Below are 20,763 nucleotides of genomic sequence, written 5' to 3'. Positions count from 1 at the left end.
ATTGCCGTCCGCCGAACCGTACATAAAGTGCATATCCGCTTGCTCCTGATTTAAGTACATAGTCGGAATGGAAAACATCAGATTCTGTCAGTACCTTATGATAAAGGAAATCACGTGCGGGAGATAAGACATTCCGGTTAATAACTCGGGAACCAAGCATTTCCGGAACAATGTTGATATAAAATATTTTTATTGTCTACATATGAGGAACTCATTCCTGAAGTTGTGCTGTGTATTTTTGAGACACCCTGTATACCTGAAGGAAATGTAACAAGAATTCCAAGTAAGTGTTGAGTACGAAGGATAGGCAGTCAGAAATTTAGTTTTATAACGAGAATTCAAGGTGTGGTAAGCGGGCGATATCGCAAGCATAAGAATTTAATTAATTTAATTTGAATTCTCTGAAGTCTGTGAGAAAGGTTACTTTTTTTTATTATGAAAACCTCAAACAGTTGAGGTATTAGAATCTATGGTACTTAGTAGCGTGCATGGGTTGGAGGTTTAGAAAGCGAAAGAAGATATTTGTTGACATTACACTTGAACTTCTGTAGAGTGTAATCTTCAGGAAATACGTATGAAGGAAGGTTGTTCCAGAAAACGGCAGTTGAATGAATAAACGAGGAAGATGAAAAGTTGGTTCTGTGAGTTTGAAGATGGATAGTAAATGGATGTTGGCTGCAAGTGTTTGGACTGTTTTGAAAGAGAGAGGGCGAATTATAGAAGCCAATTCGGAAGAACAGTGCCCATGGAAGTATCTGTAGAAGAGGCATGCAGCAGAAACAGTACGCATATGAGACAGCGAGAAGAGAGACTCTGTTAGAGAGGAGTCATTAATTAACCTAACTACCCTCTTCTGAATGGATTCTAGAAGCCTGAGAGAGGTTTTGGGGGTACCGCCCCAGATGTGGGAACAATGTTCCATGGTAGGGCGGATTTGCAATTTGTACAGAGTGAACAGCTGTTTGGAAGAAAGGTAACGCCGAGAGCGAAAGAGAAAACCAAGTTTTTTAGATGCAGAGGAAGCAATATTTGTAATGTGCTTGTGCCAAGAGAGATTAGAAGTCAGGGTAATCCCCAAAAGAGATATATCATTTTGCCTAGAAATCGGAGTGTCACCAATGATAAGCATAGGAGCAAAAGAATTCTTTTTGCGAGATATATGACAAGACTGAGTTTTAGAAGGGTTGAAATCAACTAAGTTGTCTTTGTCCACTGGAGAATTACCTGAAGATCGGCATTTAAGGAATTGGTAGTAGATTTTCGAGAAGTTGAATCTGATTGAGCAGTGCAGGGTTTCTCAAAATGGAAAGTGGAATGCAATGTGCTATCATCGGCAAAACTATGGATAGGATTTCCAGTCAATGGAAGAAGGTCATTAATATACAAGAGGAAAAGAGTGGGGGAAAGAACTGCACCTTGGGGGGACACTGGCATTAGTGGAGAAGTTAGAAGACAGAGCCATCTACCATCACCCTCAGTGAGCGATCAGAGAGAAAACTGGATAACCAATTACAAAAAACAGTTGGCAAATAATAAGATGGAAACTTGTTTAGAGGACCTTTATGTCAGACACGATCGAAAGCTTTTGAGATGTCAAGGGCAACTGCTTGTGCTTCACCTAACTTTTCCATTGAATTTAGCCATAAATGGGTAACAAAAGCCAGAATATCACCAGTGGATCGCCACTGACGGAATCCATACTGGCGATCGTTGATCAGATGGAAGGTTTCTAAATAGTTGGCGGTTAATTGATTTCTCCATTACTTTAGAAAGAGTAGAAGTAATTGCAATGGGATGATAATTGGATGGGAGGGATTTGTCAACCTTTTTTGGAACCGGTTGGATATGAGTAAATTTCCAAGCAGAAGGAAAAAACCTTTGGAATAAGAAAGTGAAAAAAATCCGGCAACGAATGGGAGTAAGTTCAGGGGCACAGGTATTGAGAACAAATGGAGAAATACCATCAGGACATGGCGCTTTCTTAGCATCAAGAATGGTCAAAATCCTTTTGACAGAAGACCACAGGAGGCATTGAATGGAGAGTGCTGGGTATGATAGGAATTGTTTTACCAAGATCCTTAATACATGAGTTGGATTAAAAATGGGACACTAACAGGTCCTTTATTCTTGGCTGAAGTGACAATAGAACCATCCGGTTTTGATGGAGGTGCGAGCACAGATGGGCAAAAACTGCGGCCAATAGCTTTGGCAAGAGACCAGAATGCTCGGCTACCATTAGAGCAAGAAGCAAGTTTTCTACTCTTAGCCTGTTCAAAATCTAGTTTGGACTGATTAATAACTGCTTTACAATTGTTGCCAGTTCTGGTGTAGGCAGAAAATGAAACTGAAGAAATGGAAACAAGCGAATTACGATATCCAACATACTTTTCTTGAACAGCCTTAGCACATTTAGTTTCACACCAAGGGAAAAAAGAAAAGAACTCTCGCAGGTCATCCCATTCTGCATTCTTTTAATGCCAAACAATACGAGGTTGGAAATAGCTCCATTGGAGAAGAGACAATCACTAAGTTATGATATGAGGTGCCTAAATGACCACTAATTTCGACCGTGTACTTAGAAGGGTTGTTTGTGAGAAAAAGATCAATGGTGTTTGCTGTATGGTTAGGATTGTTCGGTATTCTGGTAGGTAAATGAACAATCTATGCAAGGTCATTAGTAATTGCAAAAGCCTCAGTATCACGACCAGTGATACTGCGGCTTTTGTGTGACTTTCACACAAACGTTTTCTAGTCACACAGATATACTCTGTGTGACTAGAAAACGGAAGCCATCTGAAGTTGTGAACATTACAATCACCAAGGAAAATTACCTCACTGTTAGGAAACATGGACTGGAAAATGTCAATTTGCAAAGAGCGGAAGTCAAAGACTTCCAAGTGATTAGTGGACTTGGAAAACGGTAGAGACAACAGATAAATTTGATAGAATGAGGTAGAGATTTTAAGACATTCTGGCTTATAATGAATCAATCGATAACTGAGATTCTGCGAGAAAAAGTACATGGGGTTTGGCTGACGGCAAGTGGAAATGGACATCATTGAGATTAGAACTGAGACCATGTATATTTGTGAAATGAAGTAGAAAGTGTTTAGGAGGTTTAGATCTTTTCGCAGATAAATTTATGGGGATCAAATAATATCACAATTATCAAAAATGAGAAGGATAAGCTGCTTGTAGTGAAGAATTATAACTTTGTCCCTTTTGAAAATCGTTGAAGAACACTTAATTAATTCAATAAGGAAGTCTGAGATATTACGTGATCAACATGGGAAGAGGAATGGCGGTTAGATCGAAACAGTACACTCAAGTACTTAAATGTATCAGTGCTTGCAATTAGACCTTTTCCAATATAAGAATCAGTAAAAAACCAAGGGTCTAACTGCACGATTCGAGCGAAAGCGACATAATTTACATTTTAATGAGTTTAGAAACAAGTTGTTTTTATTGAGCCATAGTGAGATGAATTAAGACAGGACTGGAGTTCATCGCTGCCAGTTCAACAATAAATAACTTTGTCAAGTTTAATAACTTCTGCATATAGTTGCCACTAGGTGGTAGATGACTTTCATCAACCGGTGAAATACCACCACTTTGCTTATTGGAGGTTTGAAGTGGTGAAACCCATGTTTAGTCTCTAGAGCAAAGTTTCCTACATCCCCCTCCCCCCATACTTCTCCTTCAACCCATGCACGGTACTAAGTACTATAGGTTTTGATACCTTTCGTGTTTGGGGGTTTCATAAAAAAAAAAAAAAAACTTAACATTAACGAGTTGAAATAAAGTTCACAGATCATTAATGTAAACAATAAAGAGTGAGCGGACCCAAGAGTGAGCGTTGAGGAACACCTTCCGAAACAGTAAACGGAGTTCATGAAGTACCATCAATTATTACGGGTAGTTTACAATTTCTAAGCAGCGAATCAAGCAAATATAGTAAAGGGCATCGTAGACCATAAGGTGAAATCTTGAAAAGCAGAAAATCGATGTGGTCAGAGTCAAATGCATGTGAAATATCAAGGAAAACCGAATCATTTGGTTTTCTTCGTTCAGAATAGTTTGTAGGAAATGAAAGAACAAGGCCAGGTTTGAAACAGTTGATTTCCTGGGAACACTGATGATTATTGATAAAATGGTGAAGGTAGGAACTAAGATATTTATAAAGTAGGATTCAGAAATTTTAGCAGTTGTATTCGGTATAGTAATAGATCGGTAGTTATTAGGCATAGCTTTCTCACCCTTTTTTTTTTTAAATATATCTGGATGATATGGACCAATTTGAACGCTGAAGAGTAACGGCCATGAAGAAGGCAATAACTGAAGAGATTGGTAAGGACTGCAGCTAGAGACGAACTACTTTTCTTGAAGAAAAGAGCACGGAGGGTATCAGGATTAGGAGAAGTGAAATCTTCATGCAGAGAAATGGCTGCCTGGACATCATCAGTAGTGAGAAGTAATCTATCAAAACAGTCATTGGTATTATATAGAAATCGATAACAGGGCATAGAAGGTTGCTGTTCAGGAGAACAACGTTTCGAAAAACTTTGTTCTCAAAAAGGTTATTGAGATATTCCAATCATTAGTTAAATTAGTAATTCTAGAATATCTCGATAGCTGTTTGAGATAGCACCATAGTGGTCTGGAATCGAAATTTCGAATTCAACTGAGTGAAGATAATGAAAATATTCAGATTTCGTAACTTTCTTAACATGACGTCTAAGGGAACAGAAGAAAAAGTAGCTAAGGTTACTTTTGAGTTTTAAATACCTTTTATGGAGGTAATTTTTGCGGAATTAAATACAGAAACTTGTTCGACATCCAGTGAAGGAAGTTACTACGATTAGTGGTAGAGAATTTCATGGGAACGAACTCAAAAATTGAAGAATGGAGGATTAAGTACAGATAATCAACTTAATGATCAATCGATTCAAAATTTTGCAAGGGAATCCAATCAACGTTGTCCATAAACCGATTCAAAGAAGTCATGAGGAAGGTTCAGAAATAGAAGAAAAGAAATCAATGATAACAGGGAAGTGATCCGATCGAATAAATTTATTACCCTTAGAAATTGTGAAGAGAGTTGATTCATTGGTAAAAACTAAATCAAGAGGAGTTCCTGGCGAGAGTGTTATAAACTTGATTTAAAGCATTACTTAGCCAAATACTGCAAAATTGCTTAGCCAGTGAATTTGGTTAGTGATTCGGGTCAAAGGCAGTTGGGACATTAATCACCCAGAATGAGTGGTATTGCTTTTGGAGGCTTTAAAAAGATTGCTGTATCTATAATATTCTCTAATTGTTGAATGGTGGCTAAATAAACTGGGGGGGGGGGCAAGGTAAAAACGCATATGTAGAAGAGGCTTTCATGCATAGTTAACTAATAACGAGATACCTTTAGTGGAAGAATGTTTAGTGAACTGCAGCACTTTGACCAGATGATGGGTAAAGATAGTAACTTCGAGTCTCGATCCGAACGATAGACAGTATATGAGAGAGATGAAATTGTACCGTTAAGTAGATGTAGATATAATCAGGTTTCAGTGAGGGTGACTATGGCAAAAGTTTTTTTGCAGAAGAAAAAGACGAAAAGCAATGATATTTTTACAACACTTCTACAATTGATATAAAAGAGTAACGATGATGATCTTGATGTACATCGAGAAGATAATTTCTAGCTAGGATAAGTAGGTCTGGCAAAATGGGCAGCAGTGCCAGAAGATGACCTATATGGCTTAATAATAGCGTCAGTTGGCCAAATATCCGTATCTAAAATATGAGCTTGTTCAGATGGATTACTTAAGGTTAGAAAAGAAACATAGTCTGGATAACGGGTGGATAACTTCCTCACAGAGGGATGAAAACCTAATTCAGTGTTGAGAAATTCCTCAACATCTGAAAGATCTTTGGAAGGAGCAAGCCGACTGACAAAAAAACCGAGCTTGAAATCTAGAGCTGTTATTGGTTCCGAAGGCGAAAAGTGGCGCTTTACTTATGTTAAATGAAGAACGAGATAGTCCACCTGGTAATGTTGGTTGTTTATTAGATAAACGCTGATTAAATTTGGTAGGTCGAAGACTTTTCGTAGGTGCCGAGGACAAAAACTGAGCTACCAAAGCGACGTGCTGAGATGCTTGCATATTGCTATTCACATTATTCGGGGTGCATACTCCAGAAGAGAAAGTACACAATAATCGAGAAATATAATTAAAGACGTGGTGGAGAACTTAACTTTTGTCTGACGGAGAACAAATTAACTGTGCTGCATCCAATGAAGGGTGAACAACTTTATTGAAAGCAGCTTTGCCTTCCAAATAAGATGATGATGACATATCAGGACTTATATATTTAGCTGATGAGCATCATTATAGGAAACCTGCTTAAGATGTAAGATAGAAGGAACTGGAATAGGTTCTGTGCGATCAAGCAGGATGAACTATTTTACATTCAGAAGAATCGGCGATGGAAGATTGATTAATAGTATTTGTTGGGTGAGGGTTAGGACCTTCGGTAGTCCTACAGTTGAAAGATGTGAAGGACGAGCTTGGAACGCCACATAGTATATCATGAACTGGAGAGTGAAGCCTTGGAACTTCCCAGTGGGTTCAGTGTTAGACTGTAGCATAGAAAAGTCTGAAGGGTGATAGTTTGTACAGGAAGAAGATGAGACCGAAGCAAGCTTAAATAATTTCAGGATTAGCCGCTGGTTTATTTCTGGGAGTCCCGGAAAGAAGAATTTTGCAGAGGTATTCAGTTCTATTCAGCTGGGATGAAACAGATGAGATTGTAGAAGTAAGCAGCCCATTGGAAATATGAATTGAATTGCATATACTTGAGTGCTGTAAGATTGGATATATCAGGCAGAAATAAGTACTGTTCTGCTTAGATAATACTGATAGTTTAAAATTGTTGTTAATGGATTTGATTCCCTCCTGCTTAAGGAGTTATTCCTGATATCTTTGAATATTACAATACAGGTAATTCATCGTTGCTTTCTTTTTCTGTTTCAGATTTGATGTATTGGTGAAACGTGTTTAATGATATGAAAAATATTGAAGCTCTTCCTTCCCACTTAGCCAAATATCAAAATTTTCATTAATGTATCTTTCCCTTAGGGACTATTTTTTAATGTGATGCGTTTTCATACGCGAAATAAAGCACGTATATGCATTAGTGCTGAGTGAATAAATTGGGTGGATTGAGTGCATTCAGAATTAATAATGTCATTATCCAAGGCAGCCAAGTAGATCGTAAACATTCTGTACTAATTTAGGAACAAACACATATCAGTTAGTAATACAATTAAGTCTGCAGATTCTTCTTGTATGAATTAATACAGTAGCAATGTATGTTGCGTACCTTAAATTTGACCCTACTGGCGTAGCTACTCCATAACCTTTGGCATCCAAATTTCTCCCGACCTTCATCGTATCACACGGCTGCCTTTCGTTGATATATTCGTTCTTTGTTGATTCCATAAGGAATGCGTACTTTCCTTTAGATTCTCGAACCCTCCTAATGCCCTCTTCATAAGACGTTACAAACACGTGTTTCCTTGAGTTCATAAATTCCCACATTCTTGCATATACCGGGATCTTCGAGCTTTGGAGCTGAAAAATTTAATGCAGAAATATAATTTTAATCTCATAATATACAGTACAGTCAATGCTGGAATATTTTTCCTTTTTATATATCTCGTTCAATAAATTGAATTAATAATGAAACTGAATACTAACGAAGTACTGTTGTTCATCTTATTCGTAGAAACAGAAACTGAAAAAGGCTCCGGTTAAGGAAAATAATTATAGTCTAATTACTATTGCTCAAATTATTTTGGGAATTTGTAAGACTGGCTGAGATAAGTCAATATTCAACTTCCTCTAATGCTCAACAACACGAATTGCTCACAACTGATGGTCGAGCATAGAATATTTCTGTTTTTTGTCGCAATTGACTCCCTTGCTTTTGTTCATTCGAGAGTGAATTGTAATATACCCTGAATTATCAGAGGTATTGGGATACTGATGAATAACGCATTTCCTGCAAGTTGGTGGTTATGCAAGCACTGTAGAGAGCAGAGCATTAGTAAAAAACTGAAGCCATTATCAACCCACTGCAGGATGGAAGCCTCCTCAACAATTCATGCTGAGGGAAATAGACCATAATCTGCCAGGCTGGTCCAGTGCGGGTTGGCAGATCAACCGTATTTAGCAGTCAGGGGCTTGAACCCCGGTCTACTCAAGGAGCGTGAGCTGCTGCACTCCGGCTCCTAACCACTCGGCTACGGAGGCAACACAGATATAAATGGAGCTACAGAATATAAAGGTGCCGTTTTCATTCGACACGCCATGGAATCGATGGCGTACAAGAGGCATTGGTCCTTGAGAAGGTGAAATATCAACTGCGGAATACGCACATTTATTAAACAAGGGATATCCAAACAGTAGTTGTGGTGCTCTTTGAAAAAACAGCTCAGTATTATCAAAGAATTTATCAGATGCAAGAATGAGTGAGGTGCGCCAACCAAGCGAATATTTTGCAAAAGGCTTTAACGCAGTGCTATCAGTTTAAAGGTTTTACCTTCCTTTTTATGGTATGGTGCTGCACTGGCAGCCTTTGTGGATGGTGCATTGTAGAAATAACGACTGTAACATTCTTGATAATGTCGTTCTTCCAACACTGATGCTGTTTCATGTTGCAAGAACTTACTTAGGTTTAGGTTATTCTGAAGTTAAAAAAACCTTAACAGCACAAGGCCAGTTTACAATTCCTTTGTCATAATGTTATTTGACGGTTTGGTCTATGACCAATAATGCCTTGCAGGAGGAACGCCCTGCTGAGACCGCCGATCTTAGTTCAGTAGTATAACTATGGAAGAACGCGAATCTAGTCCATGCAGTTCAGTATCACTTGCCGAATTAAATTGTATTGCAGGAAGAATCGAGAAATATTTCTGTAGACACGTGCGTTAAACTGGGGGAAACGTTTGCAAAGATTTCGTGCTATGTTACAGGCAAGATGATTTCTATGCTCAAAGGTGGACAACCTTTTTTCCTTGTAAATGCCATAATTGTTCATTAAAACTACTGGAAAATCTTTATGCTTGCCATTTGGACGAGTGTATGACAACATAAATAAGAAATTCGAAGAATAATCATACCATCGGCGTGACGCAGTAAAATTTTCCAAGTACCTTCTGGTTACATGCATCCTAGAGTTGCATTTGTCTGCTATATACTCTATTAAAATAAATAATCTTTATTGTACAACAAGCGACATAAATTTGAACAGTACTGGTGGACAGGCGCTCACAGTTAGAAGGCCAGTGGTTTGCCTTTTTCTGGTGAATAAACTGATCGATAAACTGTGTTCATCTGTCTTAGTGCCCCAATATTTATAGTATCATAGTGTATTTTACAATCGAATTATTCTGGTTGATATTATACTGATGGATTTCTGTGAGGCTTGGTTGCACACTTAATCGTCAATCCGGTTTCTGAGCAACCTCTTCATTATTATACTAGATTTAAAGGAGCCCTTTATAGCTTTGAGGGTTAAAATGTTTTGTGGCTCAATGGAAGTTTTACCTATAGAACAATGTTTGGTCGTCCACAGCTCTTTCAGATGTAAAGATCCTGTTTAAATGTTGTACACTGAGTAACAGATTAGACGACAGGATTCACTTGTGGCAATTCAAGACCTGGATCATCCCGAAGAACGATTTAGTGCAAAGCAAAGACTTGTCATTTTAATGACTACATAGTGCGACCAACTGTTCATTACAGCTGCACTGTGTTTAAGTCATTAAATCTCGAAGCTGATTCATAGAATTGATTCTTTTGTCGTGTCCACATTAAAAGGAAATTGTGTGTTGTTATTACAAATTTGTCACTAATTTTGACTGATTTTAAATCCCTTTGATATTTCTTGTACTTGGGTACCAACTGTATTTTATGTATATAATATTAATTTTATAATAAAATTATTTTTATATATTTTTTTGATCGGAACAACAAATAATACTTTTATTGAATTCCATGTATGGTACTGGTTTTAAACTAGGCTCAACGATTTTCATCATGTCTGGATTTTTGGATGTAGAACAAGCAAGTAAGCAAGCAAAACATCCACATCATTTTTATCTCCTTCAATAAACAGTCCAATCCTCCCTTAAATTTATTCAAACTATCAAATCGACAACAACAGAGGAAAGTTTGTTCCAGCTATCAATTACTTTGTTGTTGGTTGAAATCAAATTTTATCACGTCATCGGGCAACCGTCCTGTTTCAATTTACATTTATATCCCCTACTGTGCATTCGAGAAAGAGTATGAATGGCATCAGCACATAGTTTACTCAATCCATTTAAAGCCTTAAACACTTACATGAGGTCTCCTTGCTGGCGCGTAGTTTTCAGAACTGAAAATCGAAAAGTTGTACTTTTGGAAGTTATTTTCGCTTGTATAATTCTGAAAAATTTTGTTCATCTGTGGAAGTTTAAAAATCCACATTTAGATTCTTAATTTTGGTTGGAGGAACCTTTTAAACAGTTTTTTTTAAACCGGATTGATTTAATCAATTTGCAATTTATTCTCAGGCTGATTAACTGAGCCTGAGAATAAATTGGTATTTCAGCTGAACCCGAAGATCAGAATATAGATCGAGCCTACATTTATGCTGTGTTTCTGGCGAAATAAAATCTAGAGCAACAACTGATCACACGATATACATTCTGAAGGAAAAACACTATAACCTGAACATCGTGCTTGTTTTTTTTTAAACCAGTGAAATAATGCAATCGTTAAGAAGTAATAACGCGATTTTACTTATTTTCCAAAGAATTCAGCTTAAATTATCGATATAGAAATCAGAAAAGTTATATCCATGTGTAAAGCATAATTTTCTTTAAATGTCTCACTTTGAAAAACTCTTGTGTTGAAGAGAACATCAGAGTTCCGTATTCCACTTCGGTTTGTTTTGCTAAATCCTCCGCAGAATTAATAGGAGTGACCATCCTCTCCACAGTTAAGAAGGCAGCAAGATTTGCTGTGTAGGATGATATAATGATGAGCGTAAAGAACCACCAAACACTGCCTACAATTCGCCCTGCTATAGACCTGACAAAATATAGTAAGCAAAATATGAAACATTTCGAAATAAATAAATTATTTAAAGTCTTTATTTCGATTTCTCAATTTATTACATTGCATTTTAAAATTAAGACAACAATATTTATGTATTTTAAAATCTATAATAATAAACAGTTTATAATTTTTAATAAAGACATTTTTATTTTAAATTGAATCCTATATGTTAAAATTCAAAGAAAGTGCAGTAATTGAATATCAAACAGGCATTTTAGTGACTATCTAAAATATAATAAAGCACAATTCCATAAGCTTTCTAATGTGCCGTTGTTCGCAAAGAAGTCCTTAAAACCTTAAAACCATCCTTTACTTAGAAATTAGGTTAAAAACTACTTCTTCAGTTCATTTCAGAAATTAAAGTTCCCGTTTATATCTAGTAATGGTCTAGAAATCCCTTAATTAGGTAATAATTTCACCATCCTTCTTGCTATTTCCATCTAGAACAATTAAGATTGAAAATATGAGTGAGGTTGTACTGAATATACAACTTTATAATAAGCGAAATCTTTTCAATGTAAATTAATGTTATATTTATTATTATTTAATTTCTGTATATTCATTTAATTTTATTATTATGCCTTATTTATTTAAACTCATGGAAATAATGTGAATATAGATTGCAAATATATACTACATAATGATGTTTCCCTAGTTGAAAATTCTGAAGTTTTTACGTTTTATGGCAATCTGCCCCCTTCCCACCCCCTTCATATATGACAAGATATTTTCTTCCGAATTACATGATTTCCCTTCAGTTAACATATTCCAAGTACTTATTTTCGTGTTGTCACAAAATGCACAAGTGTTCTACAAGACATCATATAGGTAATCTCTTTTAACTCTAAAAAAATTAAGAGCGAGTCATTGCGTAGGTAAAGCTCATCGCACATCTACAACCTTGGTACAGTGTCTCTATACTATATATACTGGTGCTCCCAAGTTAAAAACGGACAAAAACGAGATTATATTTTTAAATATAAATACATATTCATCATTTATCAAACAAAACTGTATGCACAGATCGATAGTATTTAAAATGAGCCTAAAATATTTATTAAAACTTATTTGAAAATGCTTGAAGAGTTTATTGGAAATTTATTCGAAAGAAGCTTTCGGCGATTTGTTGTTTACTCCCTATATGTTGCTGCAGTTTAACCACCCTAATACTTTTGCTGCTCTTAACAGTCTAGTTTCCTTTACATGGGGTGGCTCCTGTACGTTATCTTCCAATTTCTTGGCGGCAGCCTTCCTGTCATCGATCTTTTCTCTTTCCTCTATTGTCCAAGACTTCAATTGTCAACCCTCGGCTTTCATCCAACAAAACTTTATATGTATATATATAGGGGCCTCTCTACAAGCTCAGGAGCGCCAGGGTTCGCCCAAACAGAGCACTGATACACTATTACCTGTCCCACCTCTTCGTGGTTGTGGAAGAGCAAGGTTGACCTTGGTTTTCCAAGGGCTCCACTGCCAAGAAACCAGATGAACAACAGACCCTACAGAACATTACACAACTTACACGATTGCAGACATTTCCTGGCCTTCAGAGTTTGTATTGCGTCACCACGTTACATCGTGGAGTTGAGGAACCCCTGGTGCTGCAAGTATTGGGACACTATGCACTGTACTCCTCCAATACCTCTTCATTATTCATCTGGTGCAATAGATATGTATTCTCAGTATTCTCAGCAGAAAATGCGCTGTGTATAATTGAAGACGCCTTTCAACTTCGAGATTTTTTACGCGGATGAGAAGTACAAAACAGAAAAAAGATCTCAAACAACATTTATTATTAAATATCAATCATAGTATAAATTTTAAGGATTATAAATTTAATTACAGCCCTGTGTGTATGTTTGAAATATTAAGTTTGTTCCTCGCCCACCCTCCTGGAATTTAAGTTCCTTGGAGGTATATGCATGTGTTACTAGTTTGTTTCCTAGTTAGATTTATTAAAACAAAAAGTAATGAATAAAATCAATAGGAATTTAATCAGACTCATATTTCAGTTAATAACACATAAGAGAGTGATGGTTTAAAGGGATGAATTTTTGCCTCCAGTCGCCCATAGGCATATAGAAAGTGAAGTGAGATAATTGGAAGCAATAAATAAGAGCATATTAATATGTATTAGCTGATATTGTACTACTAAAGCGTCTCTGATCTTTAAATTGTTTATTGAATATTTTAAAATAACTATTATTAAATATCATAAAGTTTTATAATTTTTTTTATATCAGGACAGTTTTTCTGGCATTTTCTTATACGCTACTGCAAAGATTATACATTATTCGTTAATCTTTCTTGAAATGTTGAAATAAATATCAGTGCACAACATTCCATAATATTCGTGGATATTAATTTAAATAATAAGATAATGTGTATTATAATATTGAAAATAATTTTTCCTTTGAAGCAAAATAATTTGTTTCACTTCTCAGAAAACATACACCACTTCTCAAAAAAAATATACATACAACAAATGAATGTTCAATTTTTACTAACAAGTCCATATAAGAGAAGAGAAACACTTCTTGTCTTTAAATATTTTTTTAAATGACGAAAATCCCATTCCTTCTGAATCCAATTAACAAAATTAATAATAAGAATAATTTTTAAGACACCATTTTCTAAATCGTATTAATAATACTATTAATAATCTCTATGTTGCAGGATTAGGAGAACTGGCACGCTGGTGATAGCTGGTGCTGGCTAGTGATAATAAAATTATTAATAATAATTATTATGCTGAAAAGGAAAATACAGTATTAGCAAATATTAAAGAAACAGTTCTTATCTTTATTACGAAGGCTGCGGATGGCTCTTCATAGATGATGCTAGTATCTCTTCAGAAAATTCCTATTTATACGCTTCCAGCTTCTCTGTTCGTCAACATGTAACTAAAGGCTGTGACGTTTGCCCCGAAATACACTGGGAATTCATAGCCCCGTGGATGGAAGTAAGCTACACTAATAGCAACCAAAGCCGACAATAGTTATTCACAACAGAGGTCAGCAACAGGGTATTATACAATGGACACTCGTACTTACCTCGCTTATTCCTTATATTCAGAACCGAACTTGCTGGTTACTTTATCATTTTAAATGAAATATTTCATACAATTAATATTTAAAAAGTTTTGTTTTATTTTTAGCGTTGTTCATTCAGTTTTTTGCTTCTTGTTTGATTCCGAGTGACAGCTAATAAAGCTCATTTTTCAAATCGTTGATTATCCGATCGAAGATCATCAATTGAGCACTTCTAAGGTAGCCCAAACAGTGTTTTTCCAAGGGACAGAAGGGAATTGAAACTTTATAAGGGGAGGCATTAGGTTTAAAAACTGACGGTACAAAAAATGCATGATACAAAACTGGACATGGCTAGGCTATTTTTCTGAAATAGAAAGTCAAATTACACTACACTGAAAAAAAAATATTTTATTTTTTTTAACTTAAGAGCTTTTTGCTCGGAGCTATTTATATTAGGCATTGCTTTTATTAGACGAATAAAGACAGCTCCAGACTACATAAATTTAAAGAAGAAACATATCTTATTACTAAAAGAATAAGTTCGGTTTGGACAAATACACGTTCTGGCACATGACCTCTGCGAGACTCCCTTTGTGATATAAATGGCTCAAAGAACAGTTTGGATGAATACATTCCATTTAAATGAGTAGACTATCTTATGATTTAAATATTTGGTACACCATTTGGTAAGAAATTGATATATTTCCTATGATCATGCAACTTAGGTGGTAGTCGTAATGTTCATTATGTACCTCAAACCCTAGTAAGATGTGTAGCGGGATGGGGACTGTGTAATTGCAGATTGGGTTGGTCAGATTGATATGTAATTACCTTTATCGTGGTCTTTACATTTCAGATGACAGGTTAACTATAATGCAATTGACAATTTATATTTGTAAATGGCCGCTTTCAGGAAGAGTTTTTCTTAGATACAAAAGACTCAGAAACCAAGAAAAGATGAATAAAATATTTAATACAAATATTTTATTCGTCTTTCATTGCGGACATGAGCTTGATTTAGAGCTACATCAAATAGAACTAATACTTTTCCAATTCAGTGACGAAATGAAGGCGAATATTTACCAAGAAATTATTATTTAGTAATTATATCGTAGCCAACCATATCATTATCCTATTTATTAAAATTTCTATTAACTTCCGATATAAAGCGTCATCATCGATTAACACATGCCTTCAGGCAGCATGTTTCTCTTAACAAATTAAACATATTTTATTATTAGTACTGACAAAGTGATGCAAGAAAGAAAGATTATGCCGCATCAGAGGAAAAAAGACTAATCTCACTTTCACTCACTTCATTTCCTTTGAAGTATTTGTTCAATATCTTTTTATTAATTTAGATATAATTCATCCGCGAAAATTGTGGGTGGGAGTTCATTCAAATAGTAAACTTTTTTAACAAGGTAGGATAGGTAACTAGGGCCATTAGGAATCAGTATCAATATATATCGTGTCTATAAATTGCGTGCATTTTATAGTCAATTCGTCTGTTGGTGGAATGAAAACTGAGTCTTAGTCAGAAAATAAGCTGCATTTGCTATCTTATATATGGTAAACTTGAACGAATAGGTTTTTAATATTTAATCTAGTAATATTTAAATATAGATAAAATTATGCAGAACGACAGATCGGAAATAAAGATTTCTGATGTTTTATTTTCAAAACTTAGAGAAATATAGAACTGGAATTACGTGTAGTTAAAAAAATAAGACGTGTAATCTATTTCTCAACATAATCGTCATCAGTGTTTGACATTTTCGAAACTCTCTTTTTCAGGAATGTATAATGAAACTTGTAATACCAATGAAACTTACTTCATTATTGTTAAAGAAATGCTTTCCTTATAAATAATGAACGCAAATCTGAGAGTGCTAATAATGAAGAATGCTGTAAGGAAAGTTTTTTTTTTTTTTTTCAATCAATCTTCTATCATTTGTGAAGTCTGTAGTCGTGCATTATCGTGAAACATTATGACTCTATACTTTGTAGTTGCCTTGTCATGCAAGATTGACTCCTTTATCAAGAAGTTTAGATTGAGTTCTTATTATTTGCTTTGTTCAATACCAAGAGATATAATGGCACGTTCAACTTCAGTAGTGGCTGATGTTAGTATTAATAGTGGAAAATAATGCAAGAAAGCAAATTTTATAGAGCATCAACCATAAAAAATTGCCCACCTCAACCTTCCGTCCCCTTCAAGAATTAGTCTGTTTTTTCCTTCAAGTTCTTCAAACTACCCACTTCCAAAACAACAGATGGAAGTTTGTTCCAACAACTTTTCCTTCAACCAGGTGGTGGTTGAAGGAAAACTTCTGCACCTATATCCTGCAACTATCTTTAATTTGAATTTATGCTCCTCATGTATGTGTAGTCTTTAACAAGAGGAGAATGTCATCAACGTACAGCTTACTCAATCCATTCAAGGCCTTAAACACCTTAATCAGATATCCTCGCAGGCGCCTAGTCTCCGGATGCTGCAATTTGATAACTGAAGCCTTTCTTGGTGAGAGAACCATTGTGATCCCTTCACCAATCCCGTTGTCCTTCTGTGCACCCTACATCCTTCCTAAAATGAGGCCTGCTGACCCTTCTTAAACAATCGGCACCTCCTATGAACATTTTAGCCATAAGAAATGTCTTCTTTTGTGTACGTGTCTGTGTAATTTTATATTTTTAATGCTGTACATCACTGTGCAGTCACGTTTGAAAGCAAACTAATCATTAGTTTTATCTTATCTATTTTAGCGTTCTATAATTTCTCAAATTTGCATATGTATACCATATTAAACTTTCAAATTAAAACAGTGAGACCTTACTTTTCGAATCGCACTCGTGTTTTGAGGTAGATATACTGACAGGATTGTTTTATTAAGACTGTGTTCTGATAATACGTTGGGCAACTTTTCCCTCTGATTTCTGCTCTGATATGTTTGCGAATGATCACTGAATTTCTTAAAGATGTTAAGAGAAATAGTGTCTTGCAATTGCGAGACGTAGGTAGAAGCGATATGTCCAGAAGATGTCGTTATGTCTCAATTTAGAAGTACTTAACTGGACTGGGATCTGGATTTGTGCTGGTCGAGGTACACGTGTAAATTTTCTATCATGTTCTATAAATAGTCGTTTTGGAACACCGTTAAGGGTATCTATCTACGTGCTGTAGCGTTCCCCCGGACCTTCCCGGTAGCGCAGTGGATATAATCAGTTTTCCTCACACCGGATGGAAACGGTCTGAGTTCGAATCCCATCAATGATATTAGGAATTTTTTTTTAGAAGCTGTTTAAAAACGTGGCAAAGTTGAATGGTATTATCTCTCAGAAACTCGCGTTTTTCGTCAAGCAAACAGGCAAATCGACAGCAGAACACAAGAAATATACAGACACAGTATACTAACTCCTTATAGCCTTTGTTTCTTTAGAAATTAATATAAAATAAACAAAAAGAATCTGTACGACCAGCAATCGATAATCGTACTCGTTTGAAAATTTGAAATTCTTTTCTTTCTGCACGACTAGTGAAAAAAAAATATATGCTGTCGGTATCCCCGCAGGTCAAATTTTCTTGCATACGTCAGATATCGGATGGTTGCTTTCATTTGCATAGATTTGCATAAACATGTCCGAGCGCAGTGGTCCATTTCGATCATAATAATATGACCGGGCTGTACAATAAGAGAGCATAACGAATGTCGACTATATTGAGTTCGAAAAATGTTATATTTCGATTACTTACGATTATAAATCAGAATTAGCTGACTAATTCTGCTCTCGAAATGGTTTAAAACTGTACACCGATTGATTGATCGTACAGAAACAAGTGATTCCTATGGTTAGTTTAAGGTGTCATATAGTGGCGCCCTCTCATAACATATACATGAACTAAATACTGAATTAAATATCTACTATTGATAAACATCAAATATATTTGTGCAAATATTAAAGTAATTTACTATGCCATTGCTCAAATTACAAGACAGCCATGAACGAGGGAATTTAAACATATCCATTTGCATTTTTTTGATAATCAGGGGTGAAATATTTTCGATTATCAATTCAAAATAATTAACTTATGTTAAAGGCTTCCAAACCGGCTCGCTTCGTTCTATTTTAATAAATCAATATTTGAAGGAGAAAGTAACGTAATTATGCATAGTAGGAAATCTGCCCTTAGACTTATTTACTTACCTAACCTATAAATATGACTTTGACGGAACGAACCGATTAAGAGGAATTCGGATATATCAAATATTACGAAAAGCAGGGAATTAACATATTCTTATTATAAACATTAAAACAGTCTGCTCAAATGGACATGGCATACACAATGAAGGAAAGAAGAACATTCAGTTGCACATTTATGGTATCATGCAGCCGTGCACATTACTCCCACCGTACCTGGGGCAAATGTCACAACCCTGTTGCATGAAGGCGCCCAAAGAAAACCAGAGACTGTTGTGTAAAGAAAAGTCATTGTAAGCCGAAGGACCCATCATATTATCTTCATAACGCCATTCGTGTGGAGAGAAACGGCTAACGAGAAACAACACAACGCTGACACCTACATATGCGAAGATAATGCACATCCAGATTTCCTCCGATAACGGATTCATGAAGGAAAATACTCCGGGTTTTCGATTTAGAGGCTTCTTTATCATGATGCTAATCCCCAGTGACATAAATGGTTTGGTAAAATCAATCACCTTTTCTCTTGCTGAAGTAATTGTGAGTGGAGCTATTGCCATGTCTGCTTCCTAATTCGTAAAGTAAAACAAAAAGAAAAAGAAATACATTTATTCCATTGACAAGGATGTTTTATCTACAAAGCGATAAATTCTGATTAATGATAAATTAATAAAAAGATTTACTTTGAAAACAATGGCAAGGCACATTATTTAATTTGTGAATATTTAAACAGAAAAGGTAATAAAAACATTGAAATTAAGTTAAATACACAAAAATAATAATAATATAATAATCATTTATATTAAATATAGGAATATATATCTGGCCCTTCATTTACGAAATGAGAGATCAGTAAAATATTACCTCGAGAGAAATAATTACGCGAATTATGTATTAAATGTATGAAAGAAATAAAAATATAAAAATAGTAAACTTTTCTAGAATTAAACTGAGAGCTTAGTTCACGTTCAGGAAATTTTGTTTTAGTAAAGTCATCAACAATTTTCTCATTATTTAATTCTGATATAAACTACAAGTCAGAACACCATATTATATCTAATATATTCGATATACTAATTACATAGCGAGAGAAGTAGTAAACTTTCGGTACAGGCACGTGTTTGTTAGTGTCCAAAAACTTTTGAACACAGATATCACTTACAGAAATTGCTGTAAACAAATAGTTTAAATAAAACAATCAGCAAAAATAAGAGGATTTAACTGAAGACGGAAATAATTTATTTCCTTATCGATTATGTGACCATAGTTCGATATCGACTATTCATTCTCCACAGCAAGTAATAACCGAACACTTTAATCCAACGTGACTTTAATTCTTTATGAAGTGTATAAAAAGAGAATATTGATCTGAGAAAGAAACTGTCTGGTAGCAGCTAACCATGTTAGCTTGGCGGAGATTCTCTATATCCTGTCATGGGTCAAATAAATCAACCCTTCCGATCTAAATGTATATACATTACTCTTGATCCCGCTATCAATCTTCATGTATGTAAAGTCCAGTAAGGGATATGAAAACCAGACATAACGCAGCCAGCACGGAATTTTCTTTTTCGCTACACGTCGCTTCGATAGTTCAGAGCTTTTATTTCGATATGTCATGTTTCAAGCAAGACAACAAACCAAACAAAAAACCTAACAAAAGCAAAGATAAAATACTTAGGATTATGTTTCATGATAAAGGTTAGACATCTTGTGAAGCTTACAAGATATGCGTTTTGAATAAAGAGACTTGTACACAAATATTCCTGTAACTTCCAACTTTTACGTTATGACTTATTTAACTTCTGAAATTTCTTTTACCTTGTATTGAGTTTTAAGCAGGTTCTAGTAAAGGGGTTTTAGTTTCTTTGACAATAGGATAGAATGTTTAAAATTACCTTACCTTTCGAATTAATTCTCCAACCATTCCGTTCCATCCTGCTGGGGAATTTGGATCTTGTCCTCCATAAGCAGAATCATTAACCAATTTCAAAACGTAGTTAAATTTTAAATTCTCTGCAATCAAGTCAGCGAGATCTTTGCAATAACCCTCAAATACATCGTTTCCGTCAAGAATTTGACCTGGTTCGGCACGTTTGTACATCAAATAAGGCTCTTCCTAAATTTAAAATGAAAACGAATAATGCTGTTATAACTTAATATTTATGACTGGCTGCTTAGAATCATATAGAGCGTGTTTTGAAAGTCAGTGTACACCTGTATGGCAGCAATGTGAAAAATGATATGAGTCACCGTACCCTATGATGTGTATATGAGACCCCATGCACCTAGTGGTGTGTGTCATGGTCAGGTTGGCTGTGATAGCTATTGTGGCAGTCGATTATGCAGCGCGTTAGCGATGGTTTTGT

At 35.4% G+C, this 20,763-nt stretch overlaps 1 protein-coding gene across 1 annotated transcript in view; it reads right to left on the bottom strand.

Annotated features, from left to right (window-relative positions):
- LOC150088047 (glutamate receptor 1-like) overlaps positions 1-20,763 on the bottom strand; it is a 240,850-nt gene that overhangs the window by 14,476 nt on the left and 205,611 nt on the right. The window contains exons 9-12 of the mRNA XM_090370548.1: positions 20,298-20,513; positions 18,608-18,963; positions 10,934-11,132; positions 7,375-7,625 (exon numbers count right to left, since the gene is read on the bottom strand). Of these exons, the coding sequence (XP_090226674.1) occupies positions 7,375-7,625; positions 10,934-11,132; positions 18,608-18,963; positions 20,298-20,513 (1,022 nt within the window). The remainder of the gene's footprint in view (positions 1-7,374; positions 7,626-10,933; positions 11,133-18,607; positions 18,964-20,297; positions 20,514-20,763) is intronic.

Source organism: Mastigoproctus giganteus, chromosome 3, assembly GCF_048544385.1.
Source record: "Mastigoproctus giganteus isolate SK-2022 chromosome 3, ASM4854438v1, whole genome shotgun sequence".
In the NCBI taxonomy this organism is placed as follows: domain Eukaryota; kingdom Metazoa; phylum Arthropoda; class Arachnida; order Uropygi; family Thelyphonidae; genus Mastigoproctus; species Mastigoproctus giganteus.
This window is presented reverse-complemented; position numbering and strand designations above follow the sequence as displayed.